The following is a 21,190-nucleotide window of genomic DNA, read 5'->3' on the forward strand; positions in this document are numbered from 1 at the left end:
TCATATTGCACCATTAAACAAACTAAGTTAGAAAAAAAAAATTACTTTTCATGTAAAGATAACCTCTTAAAACTACTTCAAACTTGTTTTCAACAGGCAGCTGTTTAGTATGTAATTCAATTATTAAATTTCGTCTATTACGATTGTGTTAGTGTAAATTATACTATTGATGTGTCGAACTATTGACAATAAGCTAACCATTTAAAATTATTGATATACACTTTCGATACATGTGATTGCTTACAATCAAAATTTACATCTGAGTTTACAGCAGCTGACTTATACTCCCTAGGGACTAAAATGGGAAAAGGAGCTGCTTTTGACCCGTAATGAATGTATTAAAAACGGATGTTTTTGCTGCAGTATGACCAAAAAGATATTTGACAATAGTACCACCATAGACAAAAAGAATTAAAGATAGGTTCCGCTGGGAGCGCTATGTAGTTACGGCGTTAGCACTACGTAACTACACAATGCTCCCAGCAGTGTGCGCCAGAACCTATGGTAACCATGGTAACCGTAAAACGGCTGACAGTCTATATTTCATTCTTTTTGTCTATGGTACCACATACAATAAAGTTAAGACTCTTGCCTTTAGGAGCTCTATAAATAGGACTTTGTATTGACAAGCAAGTGAATTTTTAAAATATTGAGAATTACTCCGTAAGTTTGGGTTATACCTTTGTTATACTTTAAGATAGTGAGTAAATAATTGGTTTAAAAATGTACATTGTTTTTATTTACAAATCAACCAATACAAACAAATGAAATGATTTATTTTAAATTAAATTATATCTTGTAAACAGTTTTTTTTTCATTATTTAAAAATATTACTGAAGTACAAGGACACTTGATTTTCAATTTTCAATTGAGTAAAATAATTTATTTGGTAGGATTCTTTGCATTCTAGATTTTAAAAATAACCCTTTTCATGTGGCTCTGGGGTGCTGCAAGTCAGCCTTCTACGTTGAGCTCTGTATCTGATGACTACTCTTCCTTCTCTTTAACTTGCTCTGGTTTCTCAGTTGACAACATTCTCTTAAAAATGGCTCGTCGTCTCATCTCAATGCGTCCCATGCGACGGTGGTCTCTGATGATCCGATGTATCATCTGTGTGTCAACTTCTCTCTCCAGGAGGTGGGGGAAGTACTGAGCCACAACACTCAGCAAGTTATCCTTGAGTCTGCGATCCAGCTGTCTGCTTTTCACCTCATACATCTTCACTTCATTTACCAGAAGCTCGTACAAGTTCACTGGTCTGGTCATTCTTATGAAGATAGGCTTATGGACCTACAACAATTATCCTGTTTGGAAATTACATTTCATGTCAACTTTACAAACGTCATATGGTACCACATGTATACCAGTTTGTGTGGGACAGTTTATAATGATCAATTTTAAAAGTTATATGCCACAACTCTAAGTATATTATTGGATAGTTCAAAATGTAACTATGCCATAGACGTTTTTACATTTATTCTACAATTCTTTTTAGTATACAACAGCAAATTTAAGGCAGAGTTCTGAAGAAGGGTTCTGGTTCAAAGCAAGGCCGTAGCCAGGACAAACTTTCGGGGGGAGGGTCAGGTCAGTGGCGGTTCTAGGACTTTGTCAAGGGGGCTTGGGGGGTGTGGGCCATGGAGGTCCTCCCCAGGAATTTTTTTATATTTTTTAAGTAGTTTAGCGACTTTCTAAAGCAATCTTTAACGCCTAAAACTGTCTTCAACCGTAAAAAAACTCCCATTTAACCTGTTGTTTGTCCTAAGCAAGTAGACTTTTACAAATTTAAACTATGACGATTGCATTTATAACTTTCTAACCATTCTATAGGCTACGGATATCCTCCTAAAACAGTTTGGTACTTTCTTTAGCCCCTGTAGCCTCCCTTGGAACCGCCACTGGGTCAGGTCATGACTGTGGATAACAGATTTAAGCACTTTCAAACACCAATTCCCGTGCTAAGTAAAATATAACAGGATAATAAATATGTTTTGTTTGAGTATTTTTGTTGAACCTTCATCTATATATTTAATACGCTAGGCATATTTTGGTCATAAGGGTACGTCCACAATGCACGCTGGTTTTCTGAGTCAGACTGTCGGCGCCGATTAAGTCAGACTCGGCGCGCTTATCATCACATGCTAGTAAACGTAAGCGGCCATAGTGCACCACTGCACCTGCGCGCCGATTTTCTACGCGCAGGTAGTCTGACTCAGATTTTTACCGGAATGAATTGTTCATTCTGGTTTCAGACAACCTGCTTATATCGGACTGTTGATTTTTGATTTTGTATTGAGTGTATAAGTTTTTCATTACATTAACCATGGATATCGACAAATTGCTATCAAACGTTCCAGCATATTGCAATAAGCGCATCAAAGTGCATAATTTTTAACAAATATCTGCTGATTGAATTAAATTGTTTGTAATATTGAATTTTTACAAAATAAGCAATTTAACTTACAGAAATAAATTTAGTTACTTCAACGGGACATGCTATTTCAAGGTTTTGTGATATTTTCCCCAGTTTTTGGCAAGCTTGTGCTCATTTTTAAGAAGGTGTTCAAGCTCATTCTTAAATATTAAAAAACCTGTTGACGTCTGCAAGAAGTTAATAATATGTATAAAACCTGTATAAAATATGTATAAATATGTATATAATATGTATGTATCAATGTACAGTATCCCTTAAATAGGTCTCAACACAGACAGGTCCGGCTGACAACCTGCTTGCATTATGGCCACCTCATCTGAGTCACACACTCGGCACCGAAAATCTGAATCTGACTTCCTGCTTATACCAGCGTGCATTGTGGACGTACCCTAATTGTTTAAGAGCGGTGGTGCTACCGATCACCATATCCAAGGTGTCGTTAGAAAGGTCTTAACATGTAGATTTACCATCAAACAAAAAAACTTTGAAATTTCATCAGGGCTCTGCCCCAGTGGCGTTCAAAGTTTCCGTGTTATTCTTATGGAGAAAATTGTTTGTTTACATTTCAACAGATGAATACTTTGAAATTGTCACTAATATTTGAAACAGCTGGTTGTACTAAAATTGGAAGAATATTATTATTATTATTATTATTATTATTTGTTGTCATGAGAGCCGAAGCCCCCTGACTGCTTACCCGGTACCTATCCTTCAGGACATACCCGGGCCCCATGATGTAGGCCGAAGCTTACGCATCAACCTTTAGCACATCATGGGCGGATGACTTAAGGTCATCAGGCTCGCCGGCTGCCGAAGCAGACCCTTCGGAAAGAGGGTTGCCCCTCAATCCTAACCAGGGATTCCGGCTGCTTGTTTAAGCGTCACTCCACCTGGGTTCCACTAGGTCGGAACCTAGAGGTCCATAGTAGAGCGCCCCGACGCATTTAGTGCAAGCAACACTCGGGACCTATCTCATCCCTGACAGGCAGAACCCGCCATCAATAGCCAGGAGGAAGGGGACCATCAGCACGCTGACGGGGGGAACCCCAACCTCCCATTTACACCGCTGCCCGATCGAGGCCTGACCCATTGCTGGGAACCAGAGATATCCAGAGCGATAGATCCCCAGATACCCCTGGCGGGCTCGGACCCAGCACCCGATCTACTTCGTTTGCCCGTCAGACCCAACATCACTGCCAGGCCATCAGGGTTTCCCAAAAGGAGGCAGGTATAGAAGTGGGACCCACCCGGATGAACCTATCCACCAGAGGTGGCGACACCCTTGACTCAATTGAGGTTCCGGGAAGAACCCCCCACACTCAAGATAACCATACCGTCCGTGCTCAGAGACAGGGATAGGTTTGCATAAGTACCTACAAACCGTTGCCCTCACACTGCGGAAAGTTACGTTGCCCTTGAGTGTCCCCGTGAGCTGCGGGTACTTGCCCGTTTTCACCTCCAGGAAAGGTTACTTCCAAAGTCGAGGATTTGCCCACTGAATGCTGGTCGCACACCACAAGCAGGCCGAAGCCCAAAGTACCACAGACACAGGTAGGTTAGAGATTATGATGTACTTCCATCTCTCCTAGAGCTAAACACCCCTCCATCCTGGATAAAGGAATGTCACTGGGACCCGATGCCCAGTCGACCATGTCTGTGGCCAACTTGAAATGCCGATACCAACACGGAGCATTTACCTCCCCTCTGGGGGCTAGGTATTTCACCTCCCAGGACGAGGCTACTTCCAAAGTCGAGGATATGCCTCACAAAATGTCAGTCGAACACAACAGGTAGGACTCAGTCACAACCACAGTTACAGGTAGTTGAGGAGAGGCGGAATTAACGGCGTCACTGAGAGCTAAACACCCCCCCCACCCTGAATGGAGGGAATGTCACTGGAGGCTCCCCCTAAGGGGCTGGCGCTTACCAGTCGTCCATAACTGTGGTCTACCTGAAGTGCCGGGTCTGACACCGGGCAGTTACCTCCCCTCTGGGAGAGCTAGGGTCCGCGTGGTCGCCCAGGCCACGAACCCACGCAAGCGTGAGCCCCCTGCGGTTAAATTGGAAGAATAGTTGAAAAGATTTATGTTTCACTAGTTCACCAGTTTTTATTCCCACAAAATCAAAATATAACCAAAAACGTTCGACATAATGGAGGCCGACGAACTTTAACTGGTACTGCCTGCAGTACACTATCGCCGAATGTAGGCGAACTAAGACGAACGCGATAGTGTACTCGGTGTGCTCGTGTACATTTGGGGTGGTTCGCATCGCCAACATTCGTGTTCGGGTGCGCTCGCTTTTTAGGCGGTCTCCCGTTGCGAATCAAAGGAGACGAACTAGGACGAATGTTGAGCGCAGACGGGCACGAACATAGCCAGTACACACTCGCTGTCATTCGTACTCACTGACGCTCTCCTTATACTGTATTTGCTGCAGTGGTTGTGTAGTTACAGTTACTTTTAGTTTTTGTTATTTAATTATTTTCTACTAGATCTTTTATAGATAAATTACTTGTACAAAGTATGGAGTGTTCTAATGAGGAAACGCTGTTATTTTTGGAACTATACCATAGTGAGCCTGTTCTGTGGCCGTGGGATAATTTAATTGAATATATACGTATATAAAGTATCGCTTAGTAATACAAACATTTTAATAAAAAAAGCAAGCATTAATTTTAAATTATTAAGCCACAGAGAAGTAAGAAACTTAGGATACATTCAAGTGGTTTTAACACCAAGCGGAAATTATAGAATTTCCTCTATAATTATCTAAAATAGTCTTCGACGTTAGTGTCCATGTTGCACAAAGTTTGGTGCGAATGTTTTGCCGCGAATACGCAATATAGGGTTCAGCAAAGATCGGCAGAAGTTAGCCGATAGTGTACTTGGTTAGTTCGGGATGGTTCGGGCTGTGCATTCGTCAACAATCGTGGTCGCAATCTGACCCGAACATTCGGCGAAACATTCGGGCGAATGTTCGGCGATAGAGTACTGGTAGCTGTAGACGCTAACGACATATATAATACTATTGTCGTTGATAGCCGAATACAGCAAGCACCCTTCCGTGTTGGGTTTAACCCTTAACTCCTCGCGCGAGTTTTACTAGCGTATGTACTCGCGTGGGGTGTTTTTGACACCCTATTATTATATATTTGTTATAAATTTTATTACCACTAATAATTGGTAAATAGCATTTTTTGTCGTTATTTAAGTTTATTTTATAATAAACTGTTCCTAATATGAAAGAGTTATTTATTTTAAATTATACCATGTAAAAAAATATCTTTTTTTACCAACTTCAATTTGTATTTGGTCAAGTTTTGCATATAAACCATTTTTGTATACAAAAAATATGTATTTTGTCATAAAATTGTTTGATATTGAATAACTAGCATATGTACTACTCGGAATCAATCTGTGTGAATGGTAAAGGTACTAAAATTGACCACTAAAAAATTTGGTTTTTTGGGGAAAAACATAATGAAAACAAGTTTTGTGCAAACAAATCTATTTACATGTAAAAACACTTGTTTATTATTGAAATAAATATAAATAAACTATTTCCCTTAATTACTTTTAGAGTCTTTTGCAAAAAGAAAAAAAACCTTATACAGCAATTCGCATTTTTTACGAAACGTAAACACTCACGTGGGGAGATGAAAACACCCCATAAACTTACTTGGTAATACAAATGTATTACCAAGTGAACACTAGTGATCACATGGGGACTTTGGAAAACCCCAATATAATTGCAACTAATGCACAAGTGATCGCGCCGGTGTCTGGATATCCCAGAAGAGTTTTGACGTGACTGTACCTCTCGGAGACTGATGGGATACTGACAAAACCCAGTTTGATAGGTAGCCTGCACCCTAGCTTGAAGGTACTGAACTACTGGTCCGTGTTGCTAACCTATGTTTAGAAATAACACAAAATTTCGAACGCTGGGTGTTTTGTACCCCCCTGCGAGTACTTAACGGTTGTGCTCTCCAACAGCCACCTGAAGATTTCACATTCAGTTTAGGACTGTTGGATAATCGCTGCATAAGCTGTTGATTTTGGAAGACAAGGAGGCACGTAGGACTACATCGGAAACAGAAGAGAGATATTAGATGAGTGGCAAATGCGTATTTTAAAGGTAGCCTAAACGTTCGGATATATACCTAACATCAGAAAGAGACTGGGACATGATTGGGAGATGGGCCATTACAAAACGTACCTAGTTTGTCACAGGACATGGAAAATTTCAAGGCAAATTTGTGGAGATTTCACCTGGTGGAAGAGGACGTATGTAGATGTGAAGAAATAAAAACCACGAGTCACGTATTTATAAATTGTTTACTTCAGGAGATAAATAGGGGAGAACAGGAGTAGTTTACCTTGTGGTTGCCAGATTCTTGAAATGTGTAGATATCTTGCTCGATGTACATTTTTGTCAGTCAAATAGTGACACATGTAGTGCCTCCGGTCCGCGCACGCGTTCGCGCGCTGGATTCCTATGACTTTACCGTAAATCGTCATCCGACCGAAAATGTAAATATTTGTAAATAGTGTTTGTGTTAAATAGACTAATGTGACAAACTGTGCTCCTGACGATGCTACACATGTAGCGAAATGTACATCGAGCAAGATATCTACACATTTCAAGAATCTGGCAACCACAAGGTAAACTAGTTTATTAATAATTCGTTCTTGAAGCTGGAATAATACACAACAGGAGTAGGTCTTGGATGAGAGAGGTCTAGAGTTGAGAAAATAAAACAAACATGATGAGTGACAAGGAAACAATTGAGACGTTTAGAAAAGTAGCTAGGGAAATAGGAAAAATCAGGGATACATATAGGCTTTTAAATGTTAAAAAAGAGACAAACAAAAACTAAGAAAGAAAAGGAATGAAAACTTGCCGATGAAGGGGAGAGGAAAGGTTAGAGTGAATTTTAATGATCCCTATCGCTCAGGGCGGTATGGGGAAGTGAGTCGGGCTTTTGGACACATAATGTGTCTGGAAGAGGATTGAAAGTGGCTGAAGCCTAAAAAGGAAGAAGATTTTCATGGAGAATTGGCCTGACAAATAAGTCCCAGACTTAAGCCAGGGGTGGTAGCGGGAACAAGGAGTTTGCTACAAACATTTACTGACTTGGTTGAAATGAAATGGATAATGTGATATACTAAAAATAAAACTGAATTAACACTGTGTTGCATTTCTTATTAATCATTGAAAGAGCTTATTTGCAAACTATGGAAACATAGGAAAGTCATAGAACACAATCAAGGAGAAGAAATAGAAATAATGTTTTTTTAAGAATTTATAGTCTTTATTATGGACAACCTAATGCGGCTATGAGTAAGGCTATTTGTAGAAAACACTATTAAGAAGAAATATGGATTATATCGATATGTTATGTACATCCTGAGTATTTCCATAATCTATGATTTGAATCTTTTAAAGTCATCAGAAATTATGACTGTTATTCGTTTAAAAAAACGCCTGTAATACTTAGCAATTGCTCGAATTCGAGCAACAGGTACACTAGTAGTTTTATTAACTCTTTAAAATCACGGCCGGGTTAACCCATACGCGAGATACGCAGCCGCATATGGCGCCATGAAAAAGGCGCCATCGGGACTCAATTTTTTTTTCAGAAGACAAAATTGGAAACAACTTTACTGACAAGTGAACGACTTAATTTTATTTTTTTTCGCTCAGAGTTAAAGTATCCAAAGCACCACACCAAAGGCATTTTATTCTGTTTGTACCAACAGCACTTGAAAAATGTGTATACTTGTACAGCACTTCAACTCAAGGACTCAATGCATTGTTTTGCAGTTTCGATTTGTTCCAATTCATATTGTTTTGGTTTTCAATTCTGTATGTTTTATTTTTCTGGATGTTTTTTTATTTGTATGTTATTGTTTTCAATATGTTAATAAATTTATGTTCATAAATTTAAATAAATAAAGTGTGTGCGAATTAATGAGCTGATGTCACCTGTCTGCCATGTTATCTTATGGGACGTCTGACACTAAACAACCCTACTTGCGACGTTGCCAAATCTACAAGGCCAAGGCCTGGAGTTAAAGGCAGCCGTGGTACAGCGCGGCGCCTGTGGGTTTCATTTCATGACTCATGCTCGAGATAAGCGCGCAGCGCTAATTTATAATTAGTGCAGTAAATAAGAAGAAAGTATTATAAACAGTTGTTAGAGTAAATATTGAGACATTGGAGTTAATGAGACATTGGATTCGTTTCGCAATCGGATTAATGTATTCAATTAAAAATTATTCCTCTCTTGTCATCTACCTACACCTGTTGTTGATTGTAATAGGCTTTATAAAAACTTATATCGTATTCAAGGTATCCTGTAAAAATTGATTTTACATTTAGAAATAAATTGTTAACTTTGGGTTTTGCTAAAGTGTACATGATGAGTAAAAGTGTAAAAAAGTTAAATTTCTGTGAATAATAAACAGTAGTTGAAAAAAGTCTTTTATTGCAAGTATTCTTCTAACCTAAACATATAAAAAAGTTCTTCCTAAAAAATTTCACAAATAGGGTTAAGTTATGTTCATTGTGGGTGGGGTGGGGGGGGGGAGTTCTAAGTGGCGCTGATTCGGGTGTTCGCTTACCTCTGAAAAATTCCTAGAACCGGCCCGGTCTTTAATAGATCAGATTTATTAATAGAATTATTATATGAAATATGAATAGTTACTGCAAAACATAATAAAACATCAAATATAATCCTGTGTTGTGGTTTCTATTTTATAATTTAACTTGCACCTTTTAAACCTAGTGTAAGTTTTAACTACTAAATTCGAGGGGGTTTTGACCCCCTAACCCCCCCCCCCTCCCTCCCTGGCTATGGCGTAACCAGTAATGTAAACAATAGTGATGTTGATGTTTATAAAACTTTGAGTTTTGGCTATATAACACTATTTACAAAAATTATTTTTTAAATGTATGTGAATGTGATAATGTTGTAACATTGCATATCAAAATAAAACACAGCTTATGCATCATTTTAATAAGAGTAGAGATATTTGCATTTTCAAGACAAACATGATATTCAAAATAGTACCAAATTTAAACATAAGTAGCCACCATTTTCAAACAAATCAATGTAGTCGAATTCTGATTCTACCAAGATTTATGCATATTAACAAGACCAGTTACATGTATTAATATGCTTCATGTTTGTGTTCGACAATTGTGAGATTTTAACCTGTAAACCTCTGGTTTTAGTACATTCTGTATTCAAAACACGTGAATTAGTGATGGGCAGGGCCGGACTTAGGACTTCAGAGGGCCCGGGCAAATTTGCCAATGGGGCCCCCAGTATGATTATATGAAAACATACGGTACACAATATAACACATATTACATGCACACTAATTTTTATTAGGCTTGTAAAGGTGAATTATGTAAACCTGTTAGAATAGTATGCTGTATTTTGTATAAACTAATTTTAATATTTTAAGTCTGAAAATAGCTACAATGTACAGTGTTATGATTTGTTCTTGTTGTAACTGTATTTATAAAAATGTAATATACTTAGCAGTTACCTTACACATTTCTTTGCAATACATTAAAATTTAATATCCTTTTCAACAAATAATGAAAACTATAGATAAAATAAAACTAAAATAACACATGAGCCTACTTATAAAGAGTTTTCTAGCTTATTTTGGTGCTTGAATGAAAACACAAATAAAAAATAACTAACATTAATTTTAATGGAATAAGTTATATTTAAACTTGTGCTGTAAGTCAGAGGTAAAATTTTAAAGCTTTAATTTATTTTATAACTTACTACTATAATTTTACTAACAAACCTTTTACTGTGTTTATAAGATACAAGTAAAAACTATTTTAAAGTTTACTTTTTATGGATTAATCATTATAAGGTTTAAAACATAGTTATTTTCCCTATAAATGTCACTTCCCACTCTGATACATTGGCCTGGCAATTAAAACACCTTTTTCCCTACATTTCTTGGCGGCACTAAAACTATAAAATCATAAAATATGACGTATGTTTATTTTAATAATGGTTTTGGTATGGGATTCTCGTTTGTATAATATGTTAAAGTCCTAGCATGAAAAGTACCATTAAGAAATTTAACAAGTTTGAGTTTTTCCTTGATGAGTAAAATGTTGCAATACACGTCTAATAACCATCCAATCAAAAGCATTTATATGAGTAACTGAAAATTTTTTAAATGTATCCAATATAATCGATCCAATATAATGTATCCAATATATACAACACAAACATTCAATGCAACATTACTAACTTCAGCTTTGTGCTTTGTAGTGTTTGCAGAATTATGTGTGTTTTTGCAAGAATTAAAATACAACACAAAAGTACGACAATGTCAACGAAATACAAACTGGGAGTTAAGTGATTTAAATTGTTTTGGATACGCGATAAGGCATTGTAGGCCTATGCTGCCGTGCTAAGCACAAAGGGGGTATCTGCAATTTTTGGCTATATTGAGATATTGATACCTACTAAAACAGCTTGATTTTACCTATCAGTTACTAAGGTATTTTAGCCGTAACAACTAATAATTTCCTTTAAAAAGGTATTTTTTAGTTAGTCGTATCTGCACAAATGACATGTTTTACTAGGGGATTTTAGCTGTAAGTGACATTCACTGAGCAATAAAAGTCGCATCTGCTGTAGATACGACTTTATTCCCTTATTAATATGTACATACCACTTTTATATCTTAGTAAAGTAGCAGTTGCCACCTTTTTGCTTTAGTATGTTGGCAACATTCTCACATGTTTGCAAGAATTGTTTGTTCTAGTAACTAACAAAATTAGATGATCATGCAGAAAACGAAAAGGAAAAGAAAGACGAGACAGGCAACAAGATTATCTAAACACTTAAGTATAAGAAGCACCTTTAATTGAACCAATTGCAATCAACAAAATTCATTTGTAATTTAAATAAAATATAAAAAAAATCATTACGCTATTTAAATTAATTTTCTCACCCCACTGAGTTTGAAAACTGGACTAAAACTACCCTCTAACTATAAAACTCCTGTCGGAATATCGACATCAAGAAAAAATGCAATATTGAAGAATCTATTACATTCCAAAAAGGGTATTGTTCCGCAAAGCCGTTTCTCATTTTGGGAAAATATCCCAGTGATCTCAGATAAATCTGATAATTAATACAGACAATATTTGCTTTTGAGGTTTTTTTAGTGCAATGAAAACCCATGACAATTACCGGTATTAATTACATTTGTTTCATTTTTAAGCCGGTCATCAATTTGTTAATAAGTTGATTTGATTTATGACTGTTTTTTACTTCTAAGCTTTATAATAAGTGTTTTTAAGAGGGAACTTTCCTTGTTTGCAGAATAATTTAGCCTAATAGAAGTTTTGTGTGCAAAAAAAGAAAAATGTTTACTATTATCTGTAAATAAATTCTGGTTTTTATCAGCTGTTTTACTATTCCTAGGCTATTAATTGTTCCTGAAATAATTCTAATGATCAGGTCAAATTATCTAGACACTTTTAATTTTAGTATTATGATCAGGACTTGGCAAATTATAATTTTACTAGCTGTTACCCACGGGCTCCCCGGTTTTACTATAGAAGTATTAATAAAACTATTGATTGGTTAAGTTTTAAGCTGAAATAAACATAACAGAATACAGTAATGTTAATACAAACAAATAATAACAGCTGAGGTATTTTTAACATTAGGTAAATGGAAAGTTCCCTTTGGAAAGCAATTACGACCTTATAGGACAATTTATGAAATAATGGATAATTTTGCGCAAGGTTTCTCGTCATGACGAACATTTTAAGTATATGGTTTATGGGGGTGTGACTTGTAGTTTTCTCAAAAGTTCATGGGTACTTTTGGCTTTATATATAGATGAGTAGATAGTTTTACATACATTACTAAGCATTCCTAGTTGTAAGTGTGTGCTACTAATGTAATTTAGCCGTAACTGCCGCAGATACTACTTAATCAGCTTAGTAAGTTGTACATACGGCTATATAACTTAGTATTTTAGGATTAGTTAGTTGTTCCAATTAGCCGTATCTGCCATAAAAATGTGTTAAATAGGCATTTTGAAATAAATGTAGTATTTTTAGACAAAGGAAAAAATTACAAATTCAGTAAATATGGCAATATTGATCCTAGGCCCATGGTTACCGAAATTAAGAGGTTTAGACTTGGAACCTCTTTTTCTCAAAATCAGCTCAGGTGCAGATACCCCCTTTGTGCTTAGTACGGCAGTATGTATGTGTATGCGCGTGCGTGAGACAGACAGGACTAGACAGGATCCCTTTGATTGACTATATAACATAGTCAATGATCCCTTATCACCTCATTATCATGTATTGTTGCTTCTGCTTATTTCTCGTCTACGATTTCAGTCGACAACGGTCGCCTGCTCCCAATAAATTTAAAAGTTTTAATAGCTCAACATCTGCTGTTTTTAGAGGTGAACTGTTAGTGAGTGGTGTAATTTCACTATCAGACCAACTCCAAATTATTGAATTTGGAAAAGTAAATAGAAAAATAACCTATGCATCAGAAATTATGAGGGACCTATTAAAATAAAATAAAAATATATTATTTAAACAATGCTGGAGCGATGAATCAAGTTAGGCTGTTTATAATTTCCAAGTAGATGAACAATTTTGCAATTTCTTTCATACTAGAATATTGCAAACCTAAATATGTTAACCTTATGAGTATTTATATTTAAAAGTTATTAAAGAATTTAGCCAGCTATTTCAACTATATATTGAATGCTATTCAATATATAGCATGATATTCAATAGCATAAAGGTTATAACTGTTATAAGGTTTACCAACAGGGTGCAGCACTATTAATTCATTTTTCATTTATGACAACAGCTAATTTGAACCAAGCAGCAACAAAAAGCAGTGAGATCATTACTTTTTTTATTGTTTAGGTGCAGTGGTAGACCATTGGCTATGGTAGATGTGCAGTGCTTTACTATAGTGTGACCGAATTCCCAACTCCATTGATCAAAAGGGTGAAGCCCTTGGAAGCGCAAAATCAATGGTGGGATTCCGGCACAATATTGCTGAGGTGGAGGACCAACAATAACAACACAAGAGCTGGCTGGACACAAATATAAATTTATTCATTCTAATATATATATATAAATGCAACAATGATTCTTAAATAACAATAATAAATAACACATTGCCCTAGCCAAGATAATAATTAAGTTAAAGCTTTTAAAACATTTAAAAATTTCTTTAATAAAAATACAATTTAATTTAAAAATGAAAATCGAATTAAGTGACACTAGGCGTAAGTGACATTTTGCAAAAGCATTTAGTATACTGACTCAAACAAATTTAAAACAAATTAGCTTAGGTGGCCACCTTATAAAAATCATTTAAAATAATTAATTTAATGCCTTTAGTCCTAGGCCTACATTAAAATAAATAATTTTTACATTTAAACGAACATGAAAAACATTTACACATATCAACAAATGTGGTCGCCTCACAAAAATATATTCCAAGCGGTTAAAATTAACCGTCAAGGGCAAAAAAAAAGGGTTTTACCCTCAATCAAGGGGTGTGAAACAGAATTAAGGAATAGAATTTAAAATAGGAAAAAAAAATTAAGTAAGTAAATTTAGAGAGGAAAGACTAATTAGTTAAATTGCAGGTAAAAAGATTACAGATTTTGTTATATAAGTTAAATAAAAGCCTAAGTTGAGTGAGATTTCTTCATGATGGATGAGACTCTCCAAATGGACTGGACTGACCTGACCGTAAAACCTTGCTGGCATCCAGGTGAGTTAGCAGGAAGTAGAAGTAGGCCGAGAACATGGTGGCCGCTTCCCAGACACTGCAGCACGGTATTAGGCCGGAGTAGACATAGGCCTAGCTGCGTAGGTGTCACCATCAGTGGGTGGTGGTGCACAGTCAGTGGTGTGACGCAGTCCCATCCGCCCGGGAGAAGGCTCATCGTGGTGCAGTTGTTAGCATTCTAATGGTGGCAGGTTTCAAGTGGAGCCGCCGACCCCGTGGTATGAAAACTCTTAGCCAAAGTACGTCATGCTGACGATGATGGAAAGGGACCTATGAAGGTAAAAACTTCAGGGTTCACAAAAGAAAACTCTTCCGGAAGAAAACCCCGTAGTTTTGGAACAATCTCAAACCCAAAGTCTGAAAAACGGGAGCCACAAAATGTCATCCGACGAACGTCCAGCAGACGCGGCCAGTAGTACCAACCACACAACAAATTAAACAGTGCCGTTGAGCATTGAGCACATACACACGGCACAACCTCCCCCACGAAAACCTAACCTCCCGGGGCAACAACAGAAAACCAGGACAACGACTCTGTCTTCTGGAAGGAAAACTCACTTCCAGGGGAAAATTTTGCTGGGCCCAGCAATGGCAAAGAAACAAATTCGACACAACAGAGTAGTTCACATTCCTACACTGCAGGGTGATCAGGCCTACAGGGCAGGAACCTAACCTAACCTAACCTAAGATCTGGTTGTCCCCGAAAAGCCTTCAATTGGGAGATGTGGGCCTTTCTGAAAATGACCCCAGTGTCGGGGTGAGCAAGCCTCACGGTGACAGGAGACAAAAATTTCATGATTTTGTGTGGACCAGACCACCGATAACACAACTTCGCAGCACGCTTGTCTGCAGCACAACTGATTGGATGAGTTTGACAAAACACTAAATCACCAACCTTGAAAGGGTTTGCCTTGCGTCCTTCATTGTACCGTTTCCGCACCCTTTCCCTGCTGGCAATGAGATTTCTCTTAGCAGCGTCCCATGACTTTCGGACGTCACTAACGCCAGGAACAGGTAACAACTCCGCCACTCCCCAGAGATTTGAGAGTGGAGAAGAGGGTGGGTAACCAAGGAACAATTCGAAAGGCACGGCTTTGTGACTCTCATGCCGGGCAGAGTTGAAAGCCAACTGGAGCCACTCAAGTGACTCGTCCCAAGTGGTTTGTTTTTCTGCATGGTAGGCAATCAACGCAGCCTTCAGGTTGCGATTGAAACGCTCGGCATGAGAAGGTTGGGGATAATACGGAGATGTGGTGATATGTTCCACCCCAAGTCCGAAACAAAAACGGTGAAACTCCTTGGAGGTGAATTGAGGACCATTGTCAGTGACAAGTTGGGTGGGAACGCCAAAGTTTTGGAACAGACGGCTCTTCAAAGCCTTGACGGTGAGGCTGGTGGTCGCTTGACGGAGGGGAAACAACCAACAAAATTTTGAGAAGGCGTCAACGCAAACAAGTAGGTAGGTGTTACCTGACCTGCTACGTGGGAACGGGCCCACATAGTCGATGAAAACCTTCTCAAAGGGTCGGCTGGCGACCTCCGAGGCCAACAGTCCAAGTTTGGAGTTTTGTGCGGGCTTGCTTAGACAACAAAGTTTGCAAGCTCTCACCCTTTCGGCAATGTCTCTGTCCATTCCCTTCCAAATGAACTCCTTGCGGATTTTCGCAATGGTTTTGTGAATGCCCAGGTGCCCACCTACAGGAGAAGAATGGAAGTAGGCAAACACCATGGGAACCAAAGCACAAAGGAGAACAATGCGGGTACCGCCTCCATACCTGGGACGACAACAGAGGACTCCCTTGGAGAGGGAGTACGGGGTTTTTGGGGTGCCAGACTCGATGCCTTGCATGAGCGTGCTGGAAGCGTGCTGGGCCCATAACCCAGAGGTCCGTGGATCGGAACCACGCTCTGCTACCATTTGTGACCGAATTCCCAACTCCTCAAATTTTGACCTGCAAGCCTCCAACTCATCAGTGACCACTAAGGTGGGTGGCCACGATGTGACAAACTTGCTCGCTGTCAATCCTCGCAACTGTGTACGCAAAGAGCTCACATCAGTCGCAGGTTCAGCTCCCCTAGCCTTCACCGCAAACACAAGCTCGTCCTTGAGCAGAAACTCGGGAATCAAAGAGCTAGACATTCTGACACCTAACACAAAGATTGACACTTTTCAGACACAACAATGCGACAAATAACAATCACTAACTTCCTAAGACCTCTAATTCACAGACGAGAACACAACCACGGGGCCAACAATCAACATCAGCCTGCCACCAACAGGCCAAAATCAGAATCATGAGACGACCACAAAAACAAAAAATAACTAACAGACAAAGAACAAATGAACCACTATGACTAAACACAAATGCCATGTCCTCCTAACCTCAACAAATTTCATTTGAAAAAAATACCAACTTTATTTACTGTGCAAAAAAAAATTTTTTTTTTTTTTTTTCCTACTACTTTTATCAACCTACTGCACAGTAAATTGGACCAACCACGCTCTGCTACCATTTGTGACCGAATTCCCAACTCCATTGATCAAAAGGGTGAAGCCCTTGGAAGCGCAAAATCAATGGTGGGATTCCGGCACAATATTGCTGAGGTGGAGGACCAACAATAACAACACAAGAGCTGGCTGGACACAAATATAAATTTATTCATTCTAATATATATATATAAATGCAACAATGATTCTTAAATAACAATAATAAATAACACATTGCCCTAGCCAAGATAATAATTAAGTTAAAGCTTTTAAAACATTTAAAAATTTCTTTAATAAAAATACAATTTAATTTAAAAATGAAAATCGAGTTAAGTGACACTAGGCGTAAGTGACATTTTGCAAAAGCATTTAGTATACTGACTCAAACAAATTTAAAACAAATTAGCTTAGGTGGCCACCTTATAAAAATCATTTAAAATAATTAATTTAATGCCTTTAGTCCTAGGCCTACATTAAAATAAATAATTTTTACATTTAAACGAACATGAAAAACATTTACACATATCAACAAATGTGGTCGCCTCACAAAAATATATTCCAAGCGGTTAAAATTAACCGTCAAGGGCAAAAAAAAAGGGTTTTACCCTCAATCAAGGGGTGTGAAACAGAATTAAGGAATAGAATTTAAAATAGGAAAAAAAAAATTAAGTAAGTAAATTTAGAGAGGAAAGACTAATTAGTTAAATTGCAGGTAAAAAGATTACAGATTTTGTTATATAAGTTAAATAAAAGCCTAAGTTGAGTGAGATTTCTTCATGATGGATGAGACTCTCCAAATGGACTGGACTGACCTGACCGTAAAACCTTGCTGGCATCCAGGTGAGTTAGCAGGAAGTAGAAGTAGGCCGAGAACATGGTGGCCGCTTCCCAGACACTGCAGCACGGTATTAGGCCGGAGTAGACATAGGCCTAGCTGCGTAGGTGTCACCATCAGTGGGTGGTGGTGCACAGTCAGTGGTGTGACGCAGTCCCATCCGCCCGGGAGAAGGCTCATCGTGGTGCAGTTGTTAGCATTCTAATGGTGGCAGGTTTCAAGTGGAGCCGCCGACCCCGTGGTATGAAAACTCTTAGCCAAAGTACGTCATGCTGACGATGATGGAAAGGGACCTATGAAGGTAAAAACTTCAGGGTTCACAAAAGAAAACTCTTCCGGAAGAAAACCCCGTAGTTTTGGAACAATCTCAAACCCAAAGTCTGAAAAACGGGAGCCACAAAATGTCATCCGACGAACGTCCAGCAGACGCGGCCAGTAGTACCAACCACACAACAAATTAAACAGTGCCGTTGAGCATTGAGCACATACACACGGCACAGTAGTATACCGTGAATTATAGTAAACCAAATGTTCTTAAAACGTGTACTCTCCCATCGCAAACGCAAAGCACGAGTATAACTGAAATAAGCATTTTATACATACATATACGCCAATCCCGTACGAAGGACGGGTACTCTGCTAGTTAATTTAAAAATTAAGGCCAGAAGTTAAGACACAGCTGTTAATTAATAGCCCATACAGCTAATAGCAACTAAGTGACCTACAGTTTATAGTGGAATCCGAACCACATTTTTGATTTGGTGTATACGAATTGGTCTAATTATCAGGATAGTACTGCGGATAGTCGTAGTACTCACTCGTGTAGACGTTAATCTACACCAGGGAGTATTGCATCCACAGAGCATGCCTATAAATATCCACAATTTGTGACCTCCTAGTAGCTGGATTACAGGACGATGCCACCCGTCCCACTAATGTAACAGCTAGTGTCCCAAAAAAAATCTTTATATTAGAAAGAGTCCCAATGCTTGGATCACAAAAAAAAATAAAAATGTGTGAAATGTTCAAAAAGGAAAATGTAAAAATCTAGTGAAATGGTAAAGATATTAGAAACTCTAAAGAAGTTAGTAATCTACTTAACGACTACTTAATTAACATTGCTACAAGAGAACCAAACACCAAACACTGACAGTGCAATATCAAATAACAATCTATGTAAAATGAATGAGTCAAGCCATGAAGTTAAGGAATTTATCTATTTGACAAAGAAAATAGACAATAGACAATAATCTTTATTGACATGTTCGTTGAGAACAGTACATGCGTCAGAATAATAACTCAAATTTGAGGATTTAATATGTTGTTAATGCTGGTTGTCAAGGAATTCTTTTTCTGAGTAGAATGGCCTTTCTTGCAGCCATGTTGTTAACTGGTTCTTGAAACGGTGAGTTTGTTCATTTCTAAGTTGTTCTGGTAGGTTGTTGAAATACAGGGCCCCTTTGTAGGATGGCTTCTTTTCAAAGAGACTTTGATGGTGAGGTGGTATTGCAAAGCTTGAGGCGTTCTGTGTATTGTGATGGTGATTGTCTCTGTTTCTTGTTTGATTTGTGGAGATGGCATGGAGAATTGCCTCACGGATGTAAAGTGATGTCAGTGTGAGGATTTTTTGTTCCTTAAATGCCTCACGAAAAAAAATGCCTCCTTGATATTGAAGGTCTGCTAGACATCTTATAGCTCTATTTTGGTGGATAAGGTTTCTTTTTAGATAGTTGTTGGATGTACTTCCCCAGACCACCAGACCATACTTGAGGTAGTGATGGGATAATCGAATACTTTTGAGAATTCGAATACATGTGTTTGAATACTTGGAATTATTTGAATAATACTTTTATAGCAACATGGTATAAATAAACCAACATGGCAATTTCAATTTTCCCAAGTATAGTTTTGTAAATGAAAGCATTGTTGTCATTCGTGTATAAATACATTTAAATGAAAATAAATGTAACTTAGTTCAGTTCTCATCTAACATAAATAGGTTATATTTCAAAATTCATTATATTCATTATAGATTTAGTGAGAAGTGAGTTTCAATTTTAAAACAGTGGGATTCATTATTTCATTGAATTTGGCTATCATTGAATTATTTTTTATAATAATTAATAAATGCTGGTAATGTCCAAATAAATTTGTCCATTTTAATGAGGCAATTAATTGATCCCTCCTGAGTCGGGTACAGTGAAGATTCCATTCCGATTAAGTAAACTTATAAGTTGTTGTTGTGAACTAAGCAAAGGTATTCATAACACTAGTATTCAGTGTATTCGAACTCGGAACACATCGGCCGAATTCAAAATTCATTCATTCTGGCTGTTCAAACTAGATTGGTTTGGCTTCAAAGTATTATTGAATCCGGCCGAATGTCAGTATTTCGAATACAGCCAGAAGTGTTCAAATCTTTTAATACCTTGGTTGTATTCGAATAAGTATTCGATTCTGTATTCTAATGCCCCATCACTAACCTGAGGTGTGACTCGACCAGGGCATGGTAGGCTGTTTTTGAGGTGTCCAGACCACCAACCTGCTTCACTTGCCTGATGACAAAACTGCCAGAGCATAGCTTCTTGCAGAGCTGGTCAATGGGCTGTTTCCATGTCAGTTTTGAATCCATGATAATGCCAAGATATTTGGTACTATTTTGTGCTTCTATCCCAGGGGTTAATACGTTTGTGTCTTTATTTTTAGTAGAGTAGTTCAGCTGATCAGTTTTCTTTTCACTTAGAACAAAAACTTAGGGCAGACGTCGTCCTGTCCTAATGTGGTTTTATGTCAAGATGAGTTCATTTTCAAGATGAGCTCGTTCACATCACTCTATCACGTCCTGGTTGAAGTTCGTTTGCTACGCTTACTCACTTTTAGTTTGGAGCTCGTTCGCTCCGCTCACTTGCTTTCAGGTTTAGCTCGTTCGCTACGCTAACTCGCCTCCAGGTTGAAGTTCGTTCGCTACGCTCACTCACCTTTTGGTTGCAAATTAGCTGTTGTCATAAAATTTTTAAAATAATAGTGCTGCACCCTGTTGGTAAACCTATTAACTTTTTAATGCTATTGAACATCATCGAATCAAATTGTTTAGTTGAACCAGCTGTTAATATTCTTTAATTCCATTTAAATATAAGTACTCATAAGGTTAACATGGCAAACTCCAGAGCCACTGAGGCAGAGCCCTTTTGACGGATCTGCACCAAACTTCACATAAACCATCTCTGAATAATGCTTATTAATACCTGAAAGTTTCATTACAATATGTCGAGCGGTTTCGGAGTCCATAACGTTCAAATATATATACAAACTTCCTCTTTTAGACATTTTTCAAAAAATTAAAAAGTTTTGTCATGGTCAATTGTTTTGCGTCATATTGTTAAAAATATTCATCCACGAGAAAATATATACCGGAGTAAATGAAAGATTTAATTTAATTAGCTTTCATTTGAGCCCCAGCTAGCACTTATAGACCCAATGGTTCTTTAAAAAATGGAAGATAACATATTATGTATGGATGGTATTTCGGAGAAATAAAAGTAAATAAACTATTTAACACATCCGTATGGATAGTTTATTTAATAAATGGAATAATTG

General features: G+C 37.8%; 1 protein-coding gene across 1 annotated transcript in view; it reads right to left on the minus strand.

Moving 5' to 3' along the window:
* Positions 1 to 839: 839 nt before the first annotated feature.
* Positions 840 to 21,190, minus strand: part of LOC128982768 (uncharacterized) — a 50,176-nt gene continuing 29,825 nt past the window's right edge. Inside the window, exon 8 of the mRNA XM_054401729.1 lies at positions 840 to 1,290. Within this exon, the coding sequence (XP_054257704.1) occupies positions 988 to 1,290 (303 nt within the window). The 3' untranslated portion in view covers positions 840 to 987. The remainder of the gene's footprint in view (positions 1,291 to 21,190) is intronic.

The sequence above is a fragment of the Macrosteles quadrilineatus genome, unplaced genomic scaffold, assembly GCF_028750875.1.
Source record: "Macrosteles quadrilineatus isolate MER2022 unplaced genomic scaffold, UCM_ALF_1.0 Scaffold_1__1_contigs__length_201487025, whole genome shotgun sequence".
NCBI classification, from domain to species: Eukaryota; Metazoa; Arthropoda; class Insecta; order Hemiptera; family Cicadellidae; genus Macrosteles; species Macrosteles quadrilineatus.